Here is a 19,981-nt window from a genome sequence, read left to right on the forward strand (position 1 = left end):
TTTATTTTTATTGGACATGGAACTAGCATTTCTACTGCATTATTTCATTTTCCACCAGAGGAATTTTACTATACTTCCATTATACTTATATGTGAATGGGGTGAATTCACATATTTGGTATTAGATTCTTTTTTAGCAAGCTAATAATTGCTCCCTAATCATCTGGTTTTCAAGAAGCATTTTTCATTTGGGTCATAGATTTAACTAAATCACTACATACTGCCTGTGCTGAGATAGCAAGTACAGTTTTTTTCCCCCAAGACTTCATTCAGTTTCTCTCTTGGGCTAAAAGTTTAAACCTGATAAACTATAAAAAAGAAGAATCTGGAATGACAGCTCCTTCCAATTCTGTCTGAATCTTTTTTTTTTCCATTTACAAATTAATGGCTTGGGCATAATTGTGTCAACTCCATCACTGAAACTTAACATTTCTCTTCGCCCCCCACCCCAATTTTTTGGGGCACTGTACAATTGTTGCAGCTGGAATCAGAATGTTGCAGAGCTAGCTACACAGGAGTACAACAGATATATGCTGCTAAGGGGAAAAGGTGTTTCTCACCTCCAGGACAGAGTGGTTTATTTATATATCTCCATAGAACATAATTTTTACAGTGTCTCACATATTCAAGGGATGTGGTGGCGCTGTGGGTTAAACCGCTGAGCTGCTGAGCTTGCTGATCGGAAGGTCGGCGGTTCGAATCCGTGTGACGGGGTGAGCTCCCATTGCTAGTCCCAGCTCCTGCCAACCTAGCAGTTCGAAAACATGCCAATGTGAGTAGATTAATAGGTACCGCTTCGGCGGGCAGGTAACGGCGTTCCGTGTAGTCATGCCGGCCACATGACCACGGAAGTGTCTACAGACAAACGCCGGCTCTTCGGCTTTGAAACGGAGATGAGCACCGCCCCCTAGAGTCGGACACGACTGGACTTAATGTCAAGGGAAACCTTTACCCTTTACCTCACATATTCAAGGCTATAGTTGATCTTTGTATAAAGTATGGCCCACTACATTTAGTGATTTGTGCATGCATTAAGAATGAGATATAAGCTTTTATATAAAATATATCTATATAGAGATATATGGTATGAGAGAAAAATGTGCGCATGCATTAATAATGAGATATATGGAGAGAGAGAGAGAACAAACAAGTTGACCTGTCCATAGCTTATAGTAATGTTCACTTTTGTGAACTGTAAAACACTTTAAAGTTCCACTTATTCAGCTTCTATCTTGAGTGTAAAACTTCCCTGAAAACACAAAGTCTCCTGGATATCACATTTTCCAGTATTTTGGTCAGTTGCAACCCAAATCTCAAGCTATCAATTGTTAGATACTACTAAACTACAGAAAACTACTTGCATACCTTTAATAAAAAAGAGAGTCAAAACTGGACACTGAATTCAGATGTCAAATACTCAACATTTGACACCAAAATGAAAAAAATACAATAGATTCCAGCTGTAATATTGACATCCAGCATTTTACTGCAGTAACATTTTAAAGTACTATATCGTGCTTTTCTTCAGCAAAGGATCGTTACCTTGTCATGGTGCTGGAGCTTGAGCACCTCAATGATGCCATGAGCTAAACCGTGAAGGGCTACCCAAGACGGGAAGGTCATGACAGAGAGGTCAGACTAAATGCGATCCCTGGGGAAGGTAATGGCAACCCACCCCAGTATTCTTGCTGTGAAAACTAAGGAATATGCAGTGGAGGTGAAGAATTGATTTAAGGGACTGGACTTAGTAGATAGGGTCCCGGAAGAACTCTGGACAGAAGTTCGCAACATTGTTCAGGAGGCGGCAACAAAATACATCCCAAAGAAAGAGAAAACCAAGAAGGCAAAATGGCTGTCTGCTGAGACACTAGAAGTAGCCCAAGAAAGAAGGAAAGCAAAAGGCAACAGTGATAGGGGGAGATATGCCCAATTAAATGCAAAATTCCAGAGGTTAGCCAGAAGGGATAAGGAATTATTTTTAAACAAGCAATACGCGGAAGTGGAAGAAGACAATAGAATAGGAAGGACAAGAGACCTCTTCCAGAAAATTAGAAACATCAGAGGTAAATTCCAGGCCAAAATGGGTATGATCAAAAACAAAGATGGCAAGGACCTAACAGAAGAAGAAGAGATCAAGAAAAGGTGGCAAGAATATACAGAAGACCTGTATAGGAAGGATAACAATATCGGGGATAGTTTTGACGGTGTGGTCAGTGAGCTAGAGCCAGACATCCTGAAGAGTGAGGTTGAGTGGGCCTTAAGAAGCATTGCTAATAAGAAGGCAGCAGGAGATGATGGCATCCCAGCTGAACTGTTCAAAATCTTGCAAGATGATGCTGTCAAGGTAATGCATGCTATATGCCAGCAAATTTGGAAAACACAAGAATGGCCATCAGACTGGAAAAAAATCAATTTATATCCCCATACCAAAAAAGGGAAACACTAAAGAATGTTCAAACTATCGAACAGTGGCACTCATTTCACATGCCAGTAAAGTAATGCTCAAGATCCAGCAAGGTAGACTTCAGCAATTCATGGAGCAAGAATTGCCAGATGTACAAGCTGGGTTTAGAAAAGGCAGAGGAACTAGGGACCAAATTGCCAATATCCGCTGGATAATGGAAAAAGCCAGGGAGTTTCAGAAAAACATCTATTTCTGTTTTATTGACTATTCTAAAGCCTTTGACTGTGTGGACCATAACAAATTGTGGCAAGTTCTTAGTGGTATGGGGATACCAAGACATATGCCTCCTGAAGAATCTGTATAACGACCAAGTAGCAACAGTAAGAACAGACCACGGAAAAACGGGCTGGTTTTAAGATTGGGAAAGGAGTACGGCAGGGCTGTATACTCTCACCCTACCTATTCAACTTGTATGCAGAACACATCATGCGACATGCTGGGCTTGAGGAATCCAAGGCTGGAGTTAAAATTGCTGGAAGAAACATTAACAGTCTCAGATATGCAGATGATACCACTCTGATGGCTGAAAGCGAAGAGGAACTGAGGAGCCTTATGATGAAGGTGAAAGAAGTGCAAAAGCTGGCTTGCAGCTAAAAGGTAAAGGTAAAGGTTTCCCTTGACGTAAAGTCCAGTCGTGTCCGACTCTAGGGGGCGGTGCTCATCTCCGTTTCAAAGCCTTGGAGCTGGCGTTGGCTTGATTGATAACTGGCAAATAGAGGGAGAAAATGTAGAAGCAGTGAAAGACTTTGTATTCCTAGGTGCAAAGATTACTGCAGATGCTGACTGCAGTCAGGAAATCAGAAGACGCTTAATCCTTGGGAGAAGAGCAATGACAAATCTCGATAAAATAGTCAAGAGCAGAGACATCACGCTGACAACAAAGGTCTGCATAGTTAAAGCAATGGTGTTCCCCATAGTAACATATGGCTGCGAGAGCTGGACCATAAGGAAGGCTGAGAGAAGGAAGATAGATGCTTTGGAACTGTGGTGTTGGAGGAAAATTCTGAGAGTGCCTTGGACTGCAAGAAGATCAAACCAGTCCATCCTCCAGGAAATAAAGCCAGACTGCTCACTTGAGGGAATGATATTAAAGGCAAAACTGAAATACTTTGGCCACATAATGAGAAGACAGGACACCCTGGAGAAGATGCTGGTGCTAGGGAGAGTGGAAGGCAAAAGGAAGAGGGGCCGACCAAGGGCAAGATGGATGGATGATATTCTAGAGGTGACGGACTCGGCCCTGGGGGAGCTGGGGGTGTTGACGACCGACAGGAAGCTCTGGCGTGGGCTGGTCCATGAAGTCACGAAGAGTAGGAAGCGACTAAACGAATAAACAACAAAATCGTGCTTTTGCATTTGATCAGTTTCTATATTACCTAATGTTATTTTTACATACTATTAAAAGTGTAGTTGAATTATGTTTGAATAAGGTATCCATCCAGTTTATAACAATAGTGTGTTGCTCCTGGCAAGTTCCAAGCAAACAAAAAAAGGGAGGTGGGGAGGACAGCAAAACGGACAGACGTTTTTCAAGTGCCAATGCACCCTGCAATTGTTATATCAGTAAAAAACAAGGTGAACCTTGCAGAAGTACTTTCAAAACTTTTAAATGGCAATGGCTGCTTCTTGGGCAGAAAATGTACTCCGAAGGTGTTCAGAGAGAGTCTAGATTTATGTTCTGTATTCGCGCTCAGGCGGTAGCGTTTCTGGAGCTCTTGAATCAAGCCGCATGGAGATTCCTTGCCAAATCAAAAGAAAAAAAAAGGGAAGCTGCATATAGCTACTGCACAGATGGAAAGCCAAACGCCATCTCTTGCCAGCTGCAATCCTTTGGCTGCCCAGAGCACCAGAGAGGAGTGCTCCCTCTCTTGAGGGAGATGGGCGGTGACGAAATGTGAAATTTAAATAAATAAGTAAATTTTATCACAGACCCATCCCGCTCGCTTCAGCGGGGATAACTGCTCCGCAAACGTGCAGAGAGGATAGCACTTTGGCCGCCAGCTCCCGCCCGCGCGTTAACACGGAATAAGACCGTCCCGCTTGAAAGAAACAGAGTAGGATCCCGCCTTTTGGCAGCGGCTGCCGTGGACGCCGCGGGGCGGAGCCCCATCGAGAGGGGGCGGGTCCTGGAGTCGGGCTCTGCCCCCGGGCTGGCGCTGGGCCGGTCGGGTTGTCTCAGGTCCCGCCTGAGCTCTCTTCTGCGGGCTCATGGCGGGCAGCCTGCGGCAGGTCGCGCTGGTGGGCACTGCGGTGGCCGTCACCGGCGGGGTCGCCTACGCTCTTTGGCAGAGTTACTTTTCTTCCAAAGGGCCTCCGGGACGCGAGGATCAGCAGTCTGGGCTGCGGCTCGGCGCGCAAGAAAGAGGCGCGGGCCCGCCGGCGGGACAGGTAAGGAGCGCGTGGGAATTAACTTCAGAGTAGAGTCCCGTGCATTTAGGCCCAGTTCTGGCCAGTAGAAGTCGAACGGGTAAACTCTAATGATTTGTGATTTTTTTTTAAATTGTCCCTAAAGTGTTTGCTACTTTTCTCTTTTTCTCAAAAACTGGGTTAGGGAAGAGTGGCTGTGATTATGGAATGCAGTTGTGGTATTTCTGGGGAATCTTCGTAAGACTAGAAGACCTCCAAGGTGCCTTCCAACCCTATGATTCTGTGATAATCGCAGTTTCCTGTACTGGTTGGGAAAGAGGAAAGCCTTGGGAACAAACCAATTCAACGGCTGTTTTCTGGAAGGCCTGGTAAAAGGTGTTTTGTTTTGTTTTTAATGGCTGTCGGTTTAAAATTTGGTGCTGGGTTGAAATTTGGGACCTTGGCTCCTGAATAAACACAGGTGGGATCAGCCCACACTGTCATGCAAGGTTTTAAAAAGGAGTAATCAAAACAAATCTTGCTGTGTCACAGGCTTACAATCAGCCAATTGATTTTGGTTCCAGCGGACACTTGAAGCAATTCCTGTAGAGGTTTTTGTAAGGTATGATTGGCAGTTTTAAGGATTTCAAGATGGTAGGAATGGCTGGTATAGATCTAACTGGGGAATTGCAGCAAATGTGGCAACATACCACTTCCTTAACAGAAGCGCTCATGTTCAGGATGTCTGCCAATTAGGTCCAGCTCTAGAACAACTGTCAAAAACTGAAGCAAGCAGCTACATCTCAACCCTGCTTTTCCATTATTATTTTCCAATGGGCATATTGCTTTCTGTTACTGCTGGGCGTGCTGAATCCTCATCTGCTTGTGAATTGTTTGGGTTTTGCCCCTGGGCTTTGGAAACCAAAAATAATTCTTCCATCTCAGTGTTCTGCCAAGTGTGGTCATAAATACACTGAGGGAAAAAAGTGGCCAGGGATCTAACTCCAGATTTTCTAACCTTCTGAAACTCTCTAATTATCTGAAGGCAGGCATAAATCTTAACCGTACAGACTTCTTCAGCTCTTTGAGATAAATGGAAGGCTTGGATTAAAATCAGTCAGGTAGAATCCTATTAATGCAGAGCAGAAAGAGATAAGAATAGAAACCCTCCAGATCAGTGTTTCTCAACCTCAGCAACTTTAAGCTGTGTGGACTTCAACTCTCAGGATTCTGGGAGTTGAAGTCCACACAGCTTAAAGCTGCTGAGGTTGAGAAACACTGCTCCAGAGGGCTAGCCCTCCACCTTTATTTTACCTTGGTATCTTAACAATTTGAATTCCAGACCAACTTCGTGGTGAGCCATTTGGAATGGTTTGTTTCACTGCTGTTGTGTACTCATATCCTTTTCTTCGCTTGGTAATTAATGTTCTTAAGAACTGGAATAAAGAGCTGTCCCAATTAAATGAAGCTCCAAAAGTTTAAACTTATATACATGTAAAGAAAGGTGGGATAAAAATATATTAATAAACAATTTTTGATGACTTTTGAAGGAACTTTAACTGACCTACTGTTTGGATGGAAAAAGTACACACTCTGTCAAAAATAGACAAACAAGAGTATTAGCCCAATTGAAAAGCTGGAGATGCATTTTTGGTAGAATTGATGACAGCATCTTCCAGATTAGTGAATAAATTGCAATTTAAATAATTAAATTGAGTCTTCCTAAAAAGGAATTGTAAATTGAATCCACCATTCTTCTGAATAAGAAATCAGACTGTTAGTCTGATAATTTTAATAAAATGACAAGTGCTGGCTGCTTTGTTACCAGTTCAAGAGTATCAGTGCCTCCTTTCTATGCAAGGAAAAATAAATCAAATAACAGCTGTAGCTCAGAAATAGATAGAAGCTAGATTGAGATCTATGATAGTTCCAGACCAAATTAGCAAGAGTTTTCCACCCAGCTTTGTTCAGTTGCTTAAGAAATATGAAAACAATTATATATTTTCTTCTTTGTTAGGTTTTTTTAAAATGTTCTGCAATAACTGAGAAATAATTTTGTATTTGCATGTAAACAAGCCCAGTTTATTGTTCATGAGCAGCTCTAGGTAATTGAGTATGTCTTTATTCCTGTCTTCACTACTGTTTTGGATCTGACTTTACTAGTAGATCTCTAGGAAAAAAAACAGAAGTTACCATCATCAGGTGGCTATCCATACCTCCTGTTTTTGCTGATAGAGGGAAAAACAAAAATCTTTTCTCTTTGTTGGCGGGTACATGCCATGAGGCAAATTAATGATGGAGGCCATCTTTGCTTCAGTTGCCTTTCCATCATCCTAGCATGTTTTAAATATCCATTCTGCATACTTTTATGATATTTGCACTTACTGACTGGGGAGTATGGGAGTTTGACTTAAAGACATATGGAAGGTTATAGATTGAGAAGATTGGTCTGTCTGTTTTGGTGTGAATTGCTGATGGATTTGGTAATCCATTATATTTGGGTGGGAAACATTTGACCCTCTAGATTTATTATTATTTATTGGATTTGTTAAGGTGGCCCAACTCCAAGGAGACTCTGGATTTGCAGAGCTATAATTCGTAGCATCCTTGGCTATATTGGCTAAGACTGCTGGGACTTGAAGTTTAGTAACCACTAGAGGACCACAAGGTACCCATCCAACTGTAAAATTGTTAGCACTATAAATGATAATAACAGTATAATTTTCAGAATACTATACATATTTTAGATAGCTGTTTATAGACTCTGTAATTATAGTCACTTTTGTGTAGTTCTCTAATATTAAGGTTTCCAAGAGAACATTTCTGCCTTCGCTTGTCTGCTGAGAATTCTGAGCATCTGCCCTCCCCCCCCCAAAAGCCACAATTTAAGACTAGAAACAGTCAACTACCATTCAAGAACTGCTATTGCAACATTTGGAAAAATAGCTGTCTCAGTTACTAAACACCTTTTGCTACTTGTAATAGTTTTATGCTGAATTAGCCAAAACAAATCTAATTAAAAAAATATGGATAGGTACAGTATTTATACTGAATAATGTTAACTATGCTGACCTGGAATTCTGGGAGTTGCTCTACCATTTTTTGTATAGTCAATCAGTATAGTGTGTATGGTTAGTCACTAGTAAATGAAGATTACCACCACATTGGTTTTACTCATAGGTCCATGATTTTATTTGATCAAATGTTGTCTTTACTAAATATTAAAAAATGGTTTCATACAGGTTTTATTTTTAATGTATGTATTTGTCTTTACTGATAATTGTTTGGTCTTATATTTTGTAGGAGAAACCGTCCGGCAAGCAAATCTTGGTTCTAGGCTTGGATGGGGCTGGAAAAACCAGCGTTCTCTATTCACTAGCAACTAACCAAGTAAAACACAACACAATTCCCACCAAAGGCTTCAATGCAGTCTGTGTCAATACAGAAGAAACAAAGATGGAATTCCTAGAAAGTAAGCATATATATCTTTATGAGAAATATTTTTTAAAATCAAATTTGAAGGATTAAAATATGGAATGAAAAAAATTCTAGAAAAAAGATGATTTGGGTCAAACAACAAGGAGAAACATATATATGTTCAATTTAAAAGTTGCTTTGTTTTAAGATCCATCCCATTTCTCATTAAATAGAACTCTAACAATATTATTAATTTTTATCCTATTAATAAAATAGAATAAAATTAATTCTGCCTGCTCTGACATCACTGTTTTCCTGCATTATATTGAGTTGTGCATGATAACTGTTGGGAAGATTTTCTATCATGTACTTCAGCTTTTCTTTAGAGTTTCCCTGAAATCAGTTTGAAACAGCTGCCACTTATTGAAAGTTTTAGTAAACAGTTGGGAGTTTTAATTGACAATTGCTGATTCATTGTCTTCCTATATTATTGGTTTACAGTTGGGGGCAGTGAGTCTCTAAGAGAGTACTGGAAGATGTATATGCCAAGAGGCCTGCTGCTGATCTACGTTGTGGACTCAGCAGATCATGAGCGCTTCCCAGTCGCAAAAAAACTTCTTCATCAGTTGGTCCAGAGTAACTCTACTTTGCCTGTAATGATTCTAGCCAATAAGCAGGTAAATATAAGCTGTGAAACCTAGAGCAGAAGTGCTAGTGGTAGCTTCCTGGTGAGTGTGTGTGAAATCCTAATGCTGTAACAAAAGTGTCATTCAGTAATCCCTGTAATTGTTCACTGCAGGAGAAAGAAGATCAGCTTCACCTGTGACATAGAGTAGCAGTCTTTGATTATAATACATTTGTCTTATTAATGACATCACATCATTTATGCTGCCTTTCCTGTAAGCAACGTTAATGGTTTGGTTAAAACAATGACCCTCTGGGTTTCATTTTTAACAAAATATCAGCCCAGCTGCTCTCCATCCAAGTCAGCACTCAAGCTTCTATAGTACTATCTAGTGCTGCACTAGTAGTATATAATGGTATTTTGTGTTTGTTTTGTTTTGTGCTTTCAGGTCAGTCTTGACTCCTGGCGACTGCCTGGACAAGTCCCTGCAGTTTTCTTGGCCAGGTTTTCGGAAGTGGTTTGCCATTGCCACCTCCTCAGAGCTGAGAGAGAGGGACTGGCCCAAGGTCACCCAGTTGGCTTCGTGCCTAAGGCGGGACTAGAACTCCCGGTCTCCCGGTTTCTAGCCTGGTGCCTGAACCACAGCACCAAACTGGCTGATTCTGCTTTTGTTGGCTGTCGTGTAGTTCATAACAGCCATCAGGCAACTCTGAAATACCAGGAGAGCCTCTCCTGATTCAGATGGCCAAGAGAAGTAAGGGTTTAATGTTATCTGAGAACTGATGACATTGAACTCTGAATATCCAAATTAGCATCTCAGCAGCTTCTTGTAGCTGGTGAAGAGTAGCAGAGAAAGAATAGAAACTTGTGCGGCCCCACAGTACAAATGCTGAGTAGAAACTTCCTACTGTCGCTCTGTGGTGTCACTGCTGCAGGTAGGAAGGGATCCATCCTCATCATCTGTATTGTTTTGGTGGGATCCACTGTAAGGGTTATTTATCTAGACTAATTTTCTCTTTAGGAGAATTGCTAATCAGTAAAATTTTAATAGCTGTAGAATCAAAACGTAGGACCTCAAGCAAATAATCAAGGCTCACTGTAGTATTTATTAAACAGTATGTACTGGAGGGGACCCCACCGAAGGATAGTGAGAGATACCCCTGCAAACAAAAGAAATGCACTAATATTTATACATTTAAAAAAAGGAAATGATGCAAGCATACATATTCATATGATGATGCAGGCATATTCATAAGTAAAAGATCCCAAGTTACTTCCTGCTGTTCTGCTATCTACTTCAAGGAAAGCCACTGTCTTAGTGAAAAGACCAATAGAAGAGAAGAAAAGTGAAAAGAAACAGATCAAAAGGAGACAGTTTAGGGTGCCGACAGATTCATGGGTTGCTATGGGAATGTTCTGATAAGAGTTACAGCAAGCTGGCGTGAACTAGATGCTAAACTAGCTTCAAATTATTTTGTTTCAATTTGGCTCAAATGTTCCCATTCATCTGAAAACTTATTTTCCTCACAAAGCAATATGCTAAAAGCAAATCCATCATATCAGGTCACTTCACATGTCATCAAGCCAATAAGTGAAGCAAGTCACCTATCACTTACAAAAAGTCTTATACTGTACTATCCGTAGAAGATTGATCAGGTTTCTCACTTCGGGCTTAGTTTCTCAGCCTCAGAGGAACAGCAGAAAAGGGCTGCCTTTTTGTTTTATAGGTAGGCACAGTGGACTTAGACTGGAGAGACCCAGGCAGATAACCTTGCTCTACCCTAAAGTTTGGTGATTGATCTTATCTGTAAGGAATGCCTAAGACTAAATAAAAGACTCAGACTCTAAATCAAGTTTAAGCTCTGGCTTTTATTTAGAATAGAATGCACACCAGTAGAAAGCTGAGAGTGAGGGGAGCGCGCCAAAAGTTGAATTAAATAGTCTCGCGCCAAACCGCGCTCCACCCCCACACTCCTCGGGTGTGCCCCACGAGTTTCACGGAGTGACAGGTCATCCAGGCTTGCTAGGTGAGAGGTCGTCCAGCCCCATTCGCCCCGGGCATCGCCCCGTTTATCTTCCTGCGAGGTAATGGTCCATTACCGGGCGATTAGACTTCGATATTCCTCGAAAGTGCCCGGACGCGCCCTTCCGAACCTCGCCCTGATCATTTCTTTGGCAATGGTGTCAATGGTCGATTATCGGGTGATGAGTCCTTGTAGATCTCCCAAACCCATTACCTTCTTTGTCCAGTTTATCGCCTGCACCTCTCCAGTCATTGACACGCCTCCGCGCTTTGTCATGTGAGCTGTTACTATGTCGCAAACATCGCAACGGCGATCATGACATACCACCCCCCTGAAGAAAATCAAGCCAAGGGCTTGGAGGGATATGCAACATGGAAGTTGCAGACTAGCTCGGGGGCCTGAATGTCACGGGCAGCGACCCACTCAGGGTGGGGAAAGTGTTTCCAGCGCACTAAGTATTGGAGAGAGCTACGAAGCCTGCGGGAGTTGAGAACCTCCTTGACCTCGAAGTGCTGCTGTCCGTCGATCATGACGGGTGGAGGGGGGGAGTGCGTGGATGCCACCGGGAGGGGTCACTGGCCGGCTTGAGTAAGCTGCAGTGGAACACAGGGTGCAGCCGCTTCAAATTATGAGGTAGATCCAAACGTACTGTGACCGGGTTGACAATTTGTGTAACCTGAAAGGGGCCAATAAATTTGGGGGCCAGCTTCCTGGAAGGCTGAGGTGACTTGATAAATTTAGTGGAGAGGTAAACCAGGTCCCCTACTCGAAAAGGCGGCTGTTGGCGCCTGTGCTTGTCAGCCTGAAGTTTGTATGCAGTCTGTGCCTCCTTGAGAGCGTCCTTAATGACTGGCCAGGAGTCTGCAAGTTTAGCACCCCAATCACAGGCCGCCACTACTGGAGACGGGGGCTGTGGAAGCTCGGGAATGGGGACGAAGTCCCGACCCGACACCACCCCGAAGGGGGTTTGTCCCGTGCTTTGATGCACAGCGTTATTGTATGCAACCTCCGCAAAAGGGAGCAAATCCACCCAGTCGTCCTGGTGGTAGTTGATGTACGAGTGGAGGAATTGTTCAAGGGTGGCATTGAGGATCTCAGTAGATCCGTCCGTCTGGGGATGCCAGGAGGTTGACAACGCTTGCTCGGTGCCAATTAATTTCAAAAAAGCCCACCAAAACCATGAGGTAAATTGTGTGCCCCTATCGGTCACCAAGCGAGAGGGGCAGCCGTGAAGGCGGTACACGTGCACCAAAAAGAGCTTCGCCAGCTGTTGCGCCGAGAGGATAGAAGCACAGGGGACAAAATGAGCTTGTTTGGAAAAGTAGTCTTTGACTACCCAAATGACTGTTTTCTTTTGACTGGGCGGTAAATCCACGATGAAATCCATAGAGATTTTGTCCCAAGGGCGTGAAGCGTTGGCCACGGGCTGCAGCAGCCCCTGGGGTTTACCAGATGGTTGCTTAGACATTGCGCAAACAGGGCAGGATGCCACATACGTTTTGACATCCTTCCTCAGCGAGGGCCACCAAAATTGGCGTCGGGTCAAGTGAAGGGATTTGAGGAACCCGAAATGACCAGCCTGTTTGCTGTCATGAGACCAGCTGAGGATAGTTGATCGTTGCGAGTCAGGGACGTATAAACGACCCTCCACCCAGGCGAGGTCTTGTTCCACGGAGACCTTGTCAGGGTTAGCCAGGAGCCAGGGATCAGACTTTAATGCGAGGGCAAAATCTGCACGCAACCCACCCGGCATCTGTGGTTGCCTGCGGCCCGGAGCGGGCTGCGCTGGAGTTGTTCGTGGGGGGGGGGGAGGCTGTTCCCGAGCGTGGCTCCGGGTGACAGCAGCCAAACCCAATTGAGACTCAGAGAGCACAGTCCCCACGACATTGGAGACAGGCTCCGCATCCTGGGGCAGTCGGGAAAGTGCATCTGCCAAAAAATTCTTCTTCCCTGGAATAAACTTCAGCTGAAAGTTAAACCGGCTGAAAAATTGAGCCCAGCGAATCTGCTTAGGACTGAGGCACCTCGGCGTGCGAAGTGCCTTGAGGTTGCGGTGGTCTGTCCAGACCTCAAAAGGGCAAGTCACCCCTTCTAAAAGGTGACGCCAAGCCTCCAGTGCCGCTTTTACTGCAAATGCCTCTTTTTTCCAGACGTGCCAGCGCCTTTCCATCTCAGAAAATTTCCAGGAGAGATAGGCACAGGGCTTCAAGAGTCCGGCAGAATCCTTTTGCAATAGGATAGCCCCAATTGAAAAATCAGAGGCATCAGCCTGAACGACAAAAGGCGGTTCGAGGTCGGGATCGGATAGAATTGGCTCCGCGGTAAAGAGAGCTTTCAACCGGTCGAAAGCAGCCTGACAGGCGGGAGTCCAATTGAGCACGGCCCCTGGGTTTTTTAACTTGCGCGTCTCCCCGACGCCTTTGGTCCGTAACAAATTAGTCAAGGGCAGGGCAATTTCTGCGAACCCTTTTGCGAAGGATCTGTAGAAATTTGCGAATCCCAGGAAACTTTGGAGCTGGCGCCGGGTGTGCGGGCCTTCCTAGCTCAAAACAGCCTGAACCTTAGCAGGATCCATTTTGATGCCCTTATCTGAAATCCTGTAGCCTAAGTAATCCAGGCGCGACTTGTGGAATTCGCACTTGGAAAGCTTAGCATAAAGTTTAGCATGCTGGAGCTTGGTGAGAACCTGTCTTACCAATCTTTTGTGTTCTCTCTCAGTTTTGGAGTATATCAGGACATCGTCCAGGTAAACCAGTACCCCTTTAAACAAATGGTCATGCAGAACCTCATTAATTAGTTGCATGAAACCCCCCGGGGCCCCTGCAAGACCAAACGGCAGTACCTTATACTGGAAGGAGCCCAAGGGACAGTTAAAAGCTGTTTTCCATTCTTCCCCCTCCCTGATGCGAATGCGGTAATATGCCTCACGGAGGTCAAGTTTGGAAAAAACCTTTCCAGTCGACAAGTGTGCCAGCATGTCTTTCACGAGGGGGAGGGGGTACTTGTTTGACAAGGAAGCTGAATTTAACCCGCGATAGTCTGTACACAGTCTTAGGGTACCGTCCTTCTTTTCGCGGAACAGAATAGGCGCTCCAACCGGTGAGTTTGCCGGTTCGATGAAGCCCCGTGCGAGGTTTTTATCAAGGAAGTCCCGCAATGCCGCCAATTCCTTTTGTGTCATTGGGTAAATCTTTGGCTTAGGCAATGGGATATGAGGGAGCAGTTCGATGGCACAGTCCGTCTTGCGATGGGGGGGTAACTGGTCCACCTCCTCCTCCCCGAAGACGTCCGCGAAGTCTGCGTATTGTTCTGGCAACCCCTCCATGGGGGAAGCGTGAACTTGAGGTTCAACAATCTCCGCCCTCCCTACAGTCAAAGTAAGGGATTTCCCCTTGGCAGGTGCTTGGTAGAACCCATCCTCAAACATTATTGTACAGGTCCTCCAGTTAATGTAGGGATTGTGGCGAGTTAGCCAGGGGATTCCCAGAACCACTATAGACTTGCCCACCGGGGTGACCACAAATTCTATGGTTTCCCTGTGTGTGCCCATTTGTAGGGTAATGTTCCCTGTACCCTGGGTGGCCGGCCCACCCCCCACCGTGGAACCATCCAGTTGTTGGAAGATCAGCGGCTTCGGGAGCGGGAAACAGGGTAACTTTAGCGCAGCGACTAGGTTGGGGTGGATCAGGCATCTGGAACACCCGGAGTCCACCCAAGCCCCGACTTCGATGGTCTTGGAGCAGTAGCTCAGTTCAATTGTTACGGCCAGGATGGGACAGTCCGCACTCACCCTGGTGGTATCGCGCCCATTCTCCACCACCTGTCCAGCGGCGCTGTTTAGGACAGGTGGAAGGCATTTTCTGCCGGCTGCTTCAGGGCGGCCAACCCGTCCTCCGCGAGGTAGACGTCCTCTTCTTCGTCCTGGGTCGCTAGTGCCGCTGTCAGCCGTCGGGGGGGGGGGGTTGGGCGGTTTCTGTGGAGCCTTCTGCGTCGGTCTAGGTGGGTGATCCGCCGTTCTAGCCTTGTGGTATTCTGCCGTACAGTGACCAGCCTTACCGCATTTGATGCATTGCCCACAGGCAAAGCGACGTTGTCTTTCAGCATCCTATGTTGGGCCCGACTGTGGCACTGGCCCTTTCCTGCTGGGAGGAAGCCTGTCCCTCTTAGCCGCTAGCATGAAGGTGTGCTGGGCGTGTTCAGCCTTCCCAGCAAGACAGATCCAGTCTTGCAGTGAGTCTGGATCGTCTCTGTACAGCGCCCATTGCAACACCTCTCGATTGAGGCCATCCTTAAACATGTCAATCAGGGTGGCCTCTGACCATTCAGGGACCTTCCCTGCCAAGACCTTAAATTCTAGACTCACAACTCCCCCTTCCATCGGGGCCCTCCACTCCGTGCTGGGGCTCCAGGCTCCAAACTGGGGTGCGGTGTGGGTAGGGAGGGGGCTCGTGTCCCATCTCGGGAGCGCCGATTCCAGAAGCTGTCTGGTCGCCTCCCCCCCTCACGTTGAGTCCTTCGCGTCTCCGCTCTGAAGCATCGACTCCAGGATCGTCCCCGGTTCAGTCATCGCCGCTGCTTCTCTCGCAAGAAAAAAAAATATTTTTTTTGGTAGAGGCTGGCGAGGTTCGTTCTTGAAAGACTCTCAGCTTTATGTAAGGAATGCCTAAGACTAAATAAAAGACTCAGACTCTAAATCAAGTTTAAGCTCTGGCTTTTATTTAGAATAGAATGCACACCAGTAGAAAGCTGAGAGTGAGGGGAGCGCACCAAAAGTTGAATTAAATAGTCTCGCGCCAAACAGCGCTCCACCCCCACACTCCTCGGGTGTGCCCCACGAGTTTCACGGAGTGACAGGTCATCCAGGCTTGCTAGGTGAGAGGTCGTCCAGTCCCATTCGCCCCGGGCATCGCCCCGTTTATCTTCCTGCGAGGTAATGGTCCATTACCGGGTGATTAGACTTCGATATTCCTCGAAAGCGCCTGGACGCGCCCTTCTGAACCTCGCCCTGATCATTTCTTTGGCAATGGTGTCAATGGTCGATTATCGGGCGATGAGTCCTTGTAGATCTCCCAAACCCATTACCTTCTTTGTCCGGTTTATCGCCCGCACCTCTCCCGTCATTGACACGCCTCCGCACTTTGTCATGCGAGCCGTTACGATGTCGCAAACATCGCAACGGCGATCATGACATTATCCTTGCTGACACCAAAAATCTGTAAATGGACAGTACCACTTAAGATGCAGATGTGAGCTAAGTTGACACAGTGTTCCATTGTGCACAAAGAAAAGGATTGTGTTAAGTACAAGGCCCTTTGAGGATGGGGTCAGTTGCCCCAGGCTTCAGAGACGGAACAGATGGAATATTACTTGAGATGATCTGATACTGTTCAGCAAAGGACAAAGTAATATTACAGCATTTTAATCTGCCAGGATACTCAATTATAGATTTCAATATTGCTGTCTTAGAATGACCAAACCTCTCCAGCATCATAGGGCAAGAGGCTGCTGGATTCATATCTGTCAAAAGGTTTCAGGCTATCTCAGAAAATCTTAACAAACACAGTGGGTTTTTAACCATTTTTGTGTGCATGCTTTCAAATCAGTATTAATTCCTGGTGACTGCTTGGACTGGTCCCTGCAGTTTTCTTGGCAATTTTTTTTGGAAATGGTTTGCCATTACTTCCTTTGTAGGACTGAGAGAGAAAAGGTGCCACCGCACTCCTGATTTTTGTTCATTCAGCAGTAAAGCTAATAAATTTGAACACCACCCTGAGAACTATTTCAGTATGTACTGTCTTTCGCAAGTTCAGTGGAGAAAAAACAATGGGGAAGATTCCATTATAAAAAGATTCCATGTACAGTACATTGATCTTATATGGGAAAGTTAAGCAGAGTCGGATCTCGTTAATAACTGGATGAGAAACGATCAAGAAATCCCAAAGCTGCAAGATGGAAAAAATAATAATGGAAGAAGACAACTGTTTCCATATTGCTTCTGTACCTAAGTGGGAAACAGATATGATAGCTAAGGTTTGGAGCAGCCTTCCTTCAGGTTTGTTGAATTTCTTACACATTTGCAACAGTCCTCCTACAGATCTCCCCCAGTGGGTGCTGTGACAGTCATAAATGCAGATTGGTTGCCAAGCACCCAAATCATGGTCATGTGACTGCGGGGCGCTGCAACGGTCGTAAGTGTGAGGACTGGTTGTAAGTAGTTTTTTCCAGCACCGTTGTAAGTCCAAACCATCACTAAATGAATGGTGGTTAAGTGAGGACTACCTGTACGTGGTGTGAAGGACCCAATTCAGGAAAAGCTTGTATAAACACTGTTAATTCTTTGCCCCAAGTAATATTATTTTTTTATTGTATTACTAGGTGCTTTTATAACTCTATGAGGGAGATTGCAATCCTGCTTTGCAAAAACAGAATGGAGTAGGTTAACACACTTCATTTTTTTTTTTTTGATAGGATCTTGAAGGCGCATATTGTATCACAGACATTCATGATGCTTTGGCTTTATCTGAAATTGGAGATGAAAGGAAGATATTTCTGATTGGTACACACGTGGCAAAAGATGGCTTAGAGATCTCTTCCAGCTTGAAAGATACCCGGGAGCTGATTGCACAGCTGGTGTCAGAAATTCTGTGAGAGGAGCTGAAATGGAACACCATAATAGGACATACAATAGCAACTATGAGTAGCATCACTTCAGATCCTGGTGGCATCCATCCTCAGATACTTGCTATGAAAATTATTTTGAAATTGAAAGAAATCATTTTTTGTTTAAATGTGTTTTAGCAAAAAGAAGACCAGTACGCTCTTGGATTTAGTGCATCTATAGGGGCCCAAAGTTTGTACATCTCAAAAAAAAATCGTATGTATTTCTCTTAAATTGATTTTTTTTACTAGGTTGTTTCATATTTGATCACTCCTTCAATTTAAATGCATATCCCTGCACCAACTTTCTTTTTTTTTAAAAAATACTATTGTGTAGCACTTCAGAGGAGGCCAGAGTTGCTAGGCCTGGCTAAATACTGATTTCCTCTGATATACAGGGCATAGAGAAAAGATTATACCTTTTAAAAATGTTTTAGGGACTAGAGATTTTATATTCAAATAACTATAGGGGTACTTATTTCTTACCTGTGAAAATTTGATGGAGGACATATATAGAGGTATACCTATTCCTGATCTTTCCTTAGGATACTCCAAGGAAAAAATAATTGAACAGAACTACTCTACGGTTTTCTTAGTATTATCTCGGTTTTGTTCATTAACAGTATTGCAGAATTCAATCCTGGCATTTTAAAAAACAGGAGAGTATTGATACTTTTGAACTTTGATGTTGGAGAAGACCTCTGAAAATACCATGGTTAGCCAACAAAACAAACTAATGGATTACAGAACAAATTCAGAGACCTCACTTGAGGCCCAAATTATCAGGCTCAAATCACTATATTTTAAACATACTATATGAAGACTTGGTCTCTTGAGAAGACTATAATGCTGGGAAATGTTGAAGTAAAGAGAAGAGGATGATCAGCAAAGTGGATGGTCTCGATTACAGAAATGATGGGTGCACCATTGGAAGGTCTGAATGTTAGGGACAGAACATCCTGGAGAAGGTCTAGGAGGTATGAGCATCTTAATCTCCACTAAATTGCATGTTCACGTTTCACTGGCTTTAATGTGTGATCAGTTAGACATAGCTTCTCCTTTAAAAATTGGTTCTACCAATTTCTTCATTAATGTTTGTTTACTCCCTCATAGTCATATTTCTCAAATCAACAAGGTTGGGGACTGCCTTGAAAACTGGCTTTTCAACTGAACAGGTCTCCAAGCCCAATATTAATAATAGCAGGTGATTTTAATGCTAGGATAGGAGCCAACAATGAGGCCCTGCTCCAGCATTTTAACATCCCAGGCTTCTCTCTAACTGGGTTGGTTCATTGGACATCTAAGGATAAAGACATTAATATGGGGAGTGGGGATAGAGTGGAGATTGCTTTAATTGGTGGTAAAATTTGGCCTGAAAATTCTCAGTAGATCTACTTCAGGTGACACAGAGGGTGAACTCATCTTTTGGGGCTCCAGAGGAACTTTCATTGTAAACTATATGCTAATTTCTGAAGATTCTGTCCCATATTGCTTAAATTCTAGTATTAGCTTCTACCTTGACAGTAATCATTTACCATTGGTAGGCTCCTTTTCCTTAAGACTACAGAGCGAGGTCAACCACCTATCAGTTTTGCCCCTTATCTGATAGATACCATCAACCAATATGGTCTAGTACAGTGTTTCTCAAAGTGTGGTCTGAGGACCGCTGGGGGTCCCCCAAGACCTTCTCAGGAGTGTGAAATCAAAATTATGTGCCACCTATGTGAAAAATAATACAATATTAAAATCCCATCAAACAATCATGAGAAGCAGTATTAGCAGCAAATGCATCCATTTTTAATTTTTAATATAGAAAAATATCAATAAATGTAACCCATATAAACAAAAGCTCCTTTGGGGTTCTCCATAATTTTTAAAAGTGGGAAGGGGTCCTGAGAGAAAAAAGTTTAAGAAGCACTAGTAAAATGTTAACTACTGCAGCTTGATTTCTTGAATCTTCATAGGTCAACCATTTGAAACAAATTTTTGGTACAATCGATACGAAATTTTTGCCACTGTTCAAGTTCACTCTACTGGGTGGAACTTTTTTCTCTCAGGTTTTTCTCTCAGGTTTTCCTTATCTATGAGGAGGCAGTTTGATTCAGCTCTAACGTACTGTGGCATCTCACTCCAGTGGGTGTTGTCTCTTGGCCTTCATTAAACTCTGACCAAGAAATTATACTCTTTCTTCTGCAAGACCTAACTTGGACAGCCACTACAAAAGTTGCCAAGTTTCTTGTAATAGCTGTGGCTGGCAGAAGCCGGATGATATCCTCTTCTTGTTATTGTCTCAAGGGTTTTTTGTTGTTGTTGTTCTGTATCTTAAATTTTAAATTTGAGTTTATTTGCATACTTTAAATGCTGTATTTGTATGTTTTATTGGTCTTGTTACACACACAAGCAAGCTGCTCCCAAGGTTCAGCTTATAATTAGGGAGACACACAAATCA

General features: G+C 44.0%; 1 protein-coding gene across 1 annotated transcript; it reads left to right on the top strand.

Annotated features, from left to right (window-relative positions):
* The first annotated feature begins 4,628 nt into the window (after positions 1 to 4,628).
* On the top strand, positions 4,629 to 17,837 carry ARL9 (ADP ribosylation factor like GTPase 9). The gene is made up of 4 exons (XM_063294735.1): positions 4,629 to 4,851; positions 8,113 to 8,281; positions 8,728 to 8,903; positions 17,344 to 17,837. Exons 1-4 carry the CDS (start codon positions 4,672 to 4,674, stop codon positions 17,521 to 17,523), a joined length of 705 nt encoding a protein of 234 aa, XP_063150805.1. The 5' UTR covers positions 4,629 to 4,671; the 3' UTR covers positions 17,524 to 17,837.
* The last annotated feature ends 2,144 nt before the right edge of the window (positions 17,838 to 19,981 follow it).

The sequence above is a fragment of the Candoia aspera genome, chromosome 2 (assembly GCF_035149785.1).
Source record: "Candoia aspera isolate rCanAsp1 chromosome 2, rCanAsp1.hap2, whole genome shotgun sequence".
Lineage (NCBI taxonomy): Eukaryota > Metazoa > Chordata > Lepidosauria > Squamata > Boidae > Candoia > Candoia aspera.

Coding starts and splice junctions, on each gene's coding strand:
- ARL9 (XM_063294735.1), top strand. CDS start 4,672: ATGGCGGGCAGCCTGCGGCAGGTCGCGCTGGTGGGCACTGCGGTGGCC. Junction 4,852..8,112: donor CGGGCCCGCCGGCGGGACAG/GTAAGGAGCGCG, acceptor TATATTTTGTAG/GAGAAACCGTCCGGCAAGCA. Junction 8,904..17,343: donor TGATTCTAGCCAATAAGCAG/GTAAATATAAGC, acceptor TTTTTTTGATAG/GATCTTGAAGGCGCATATTG.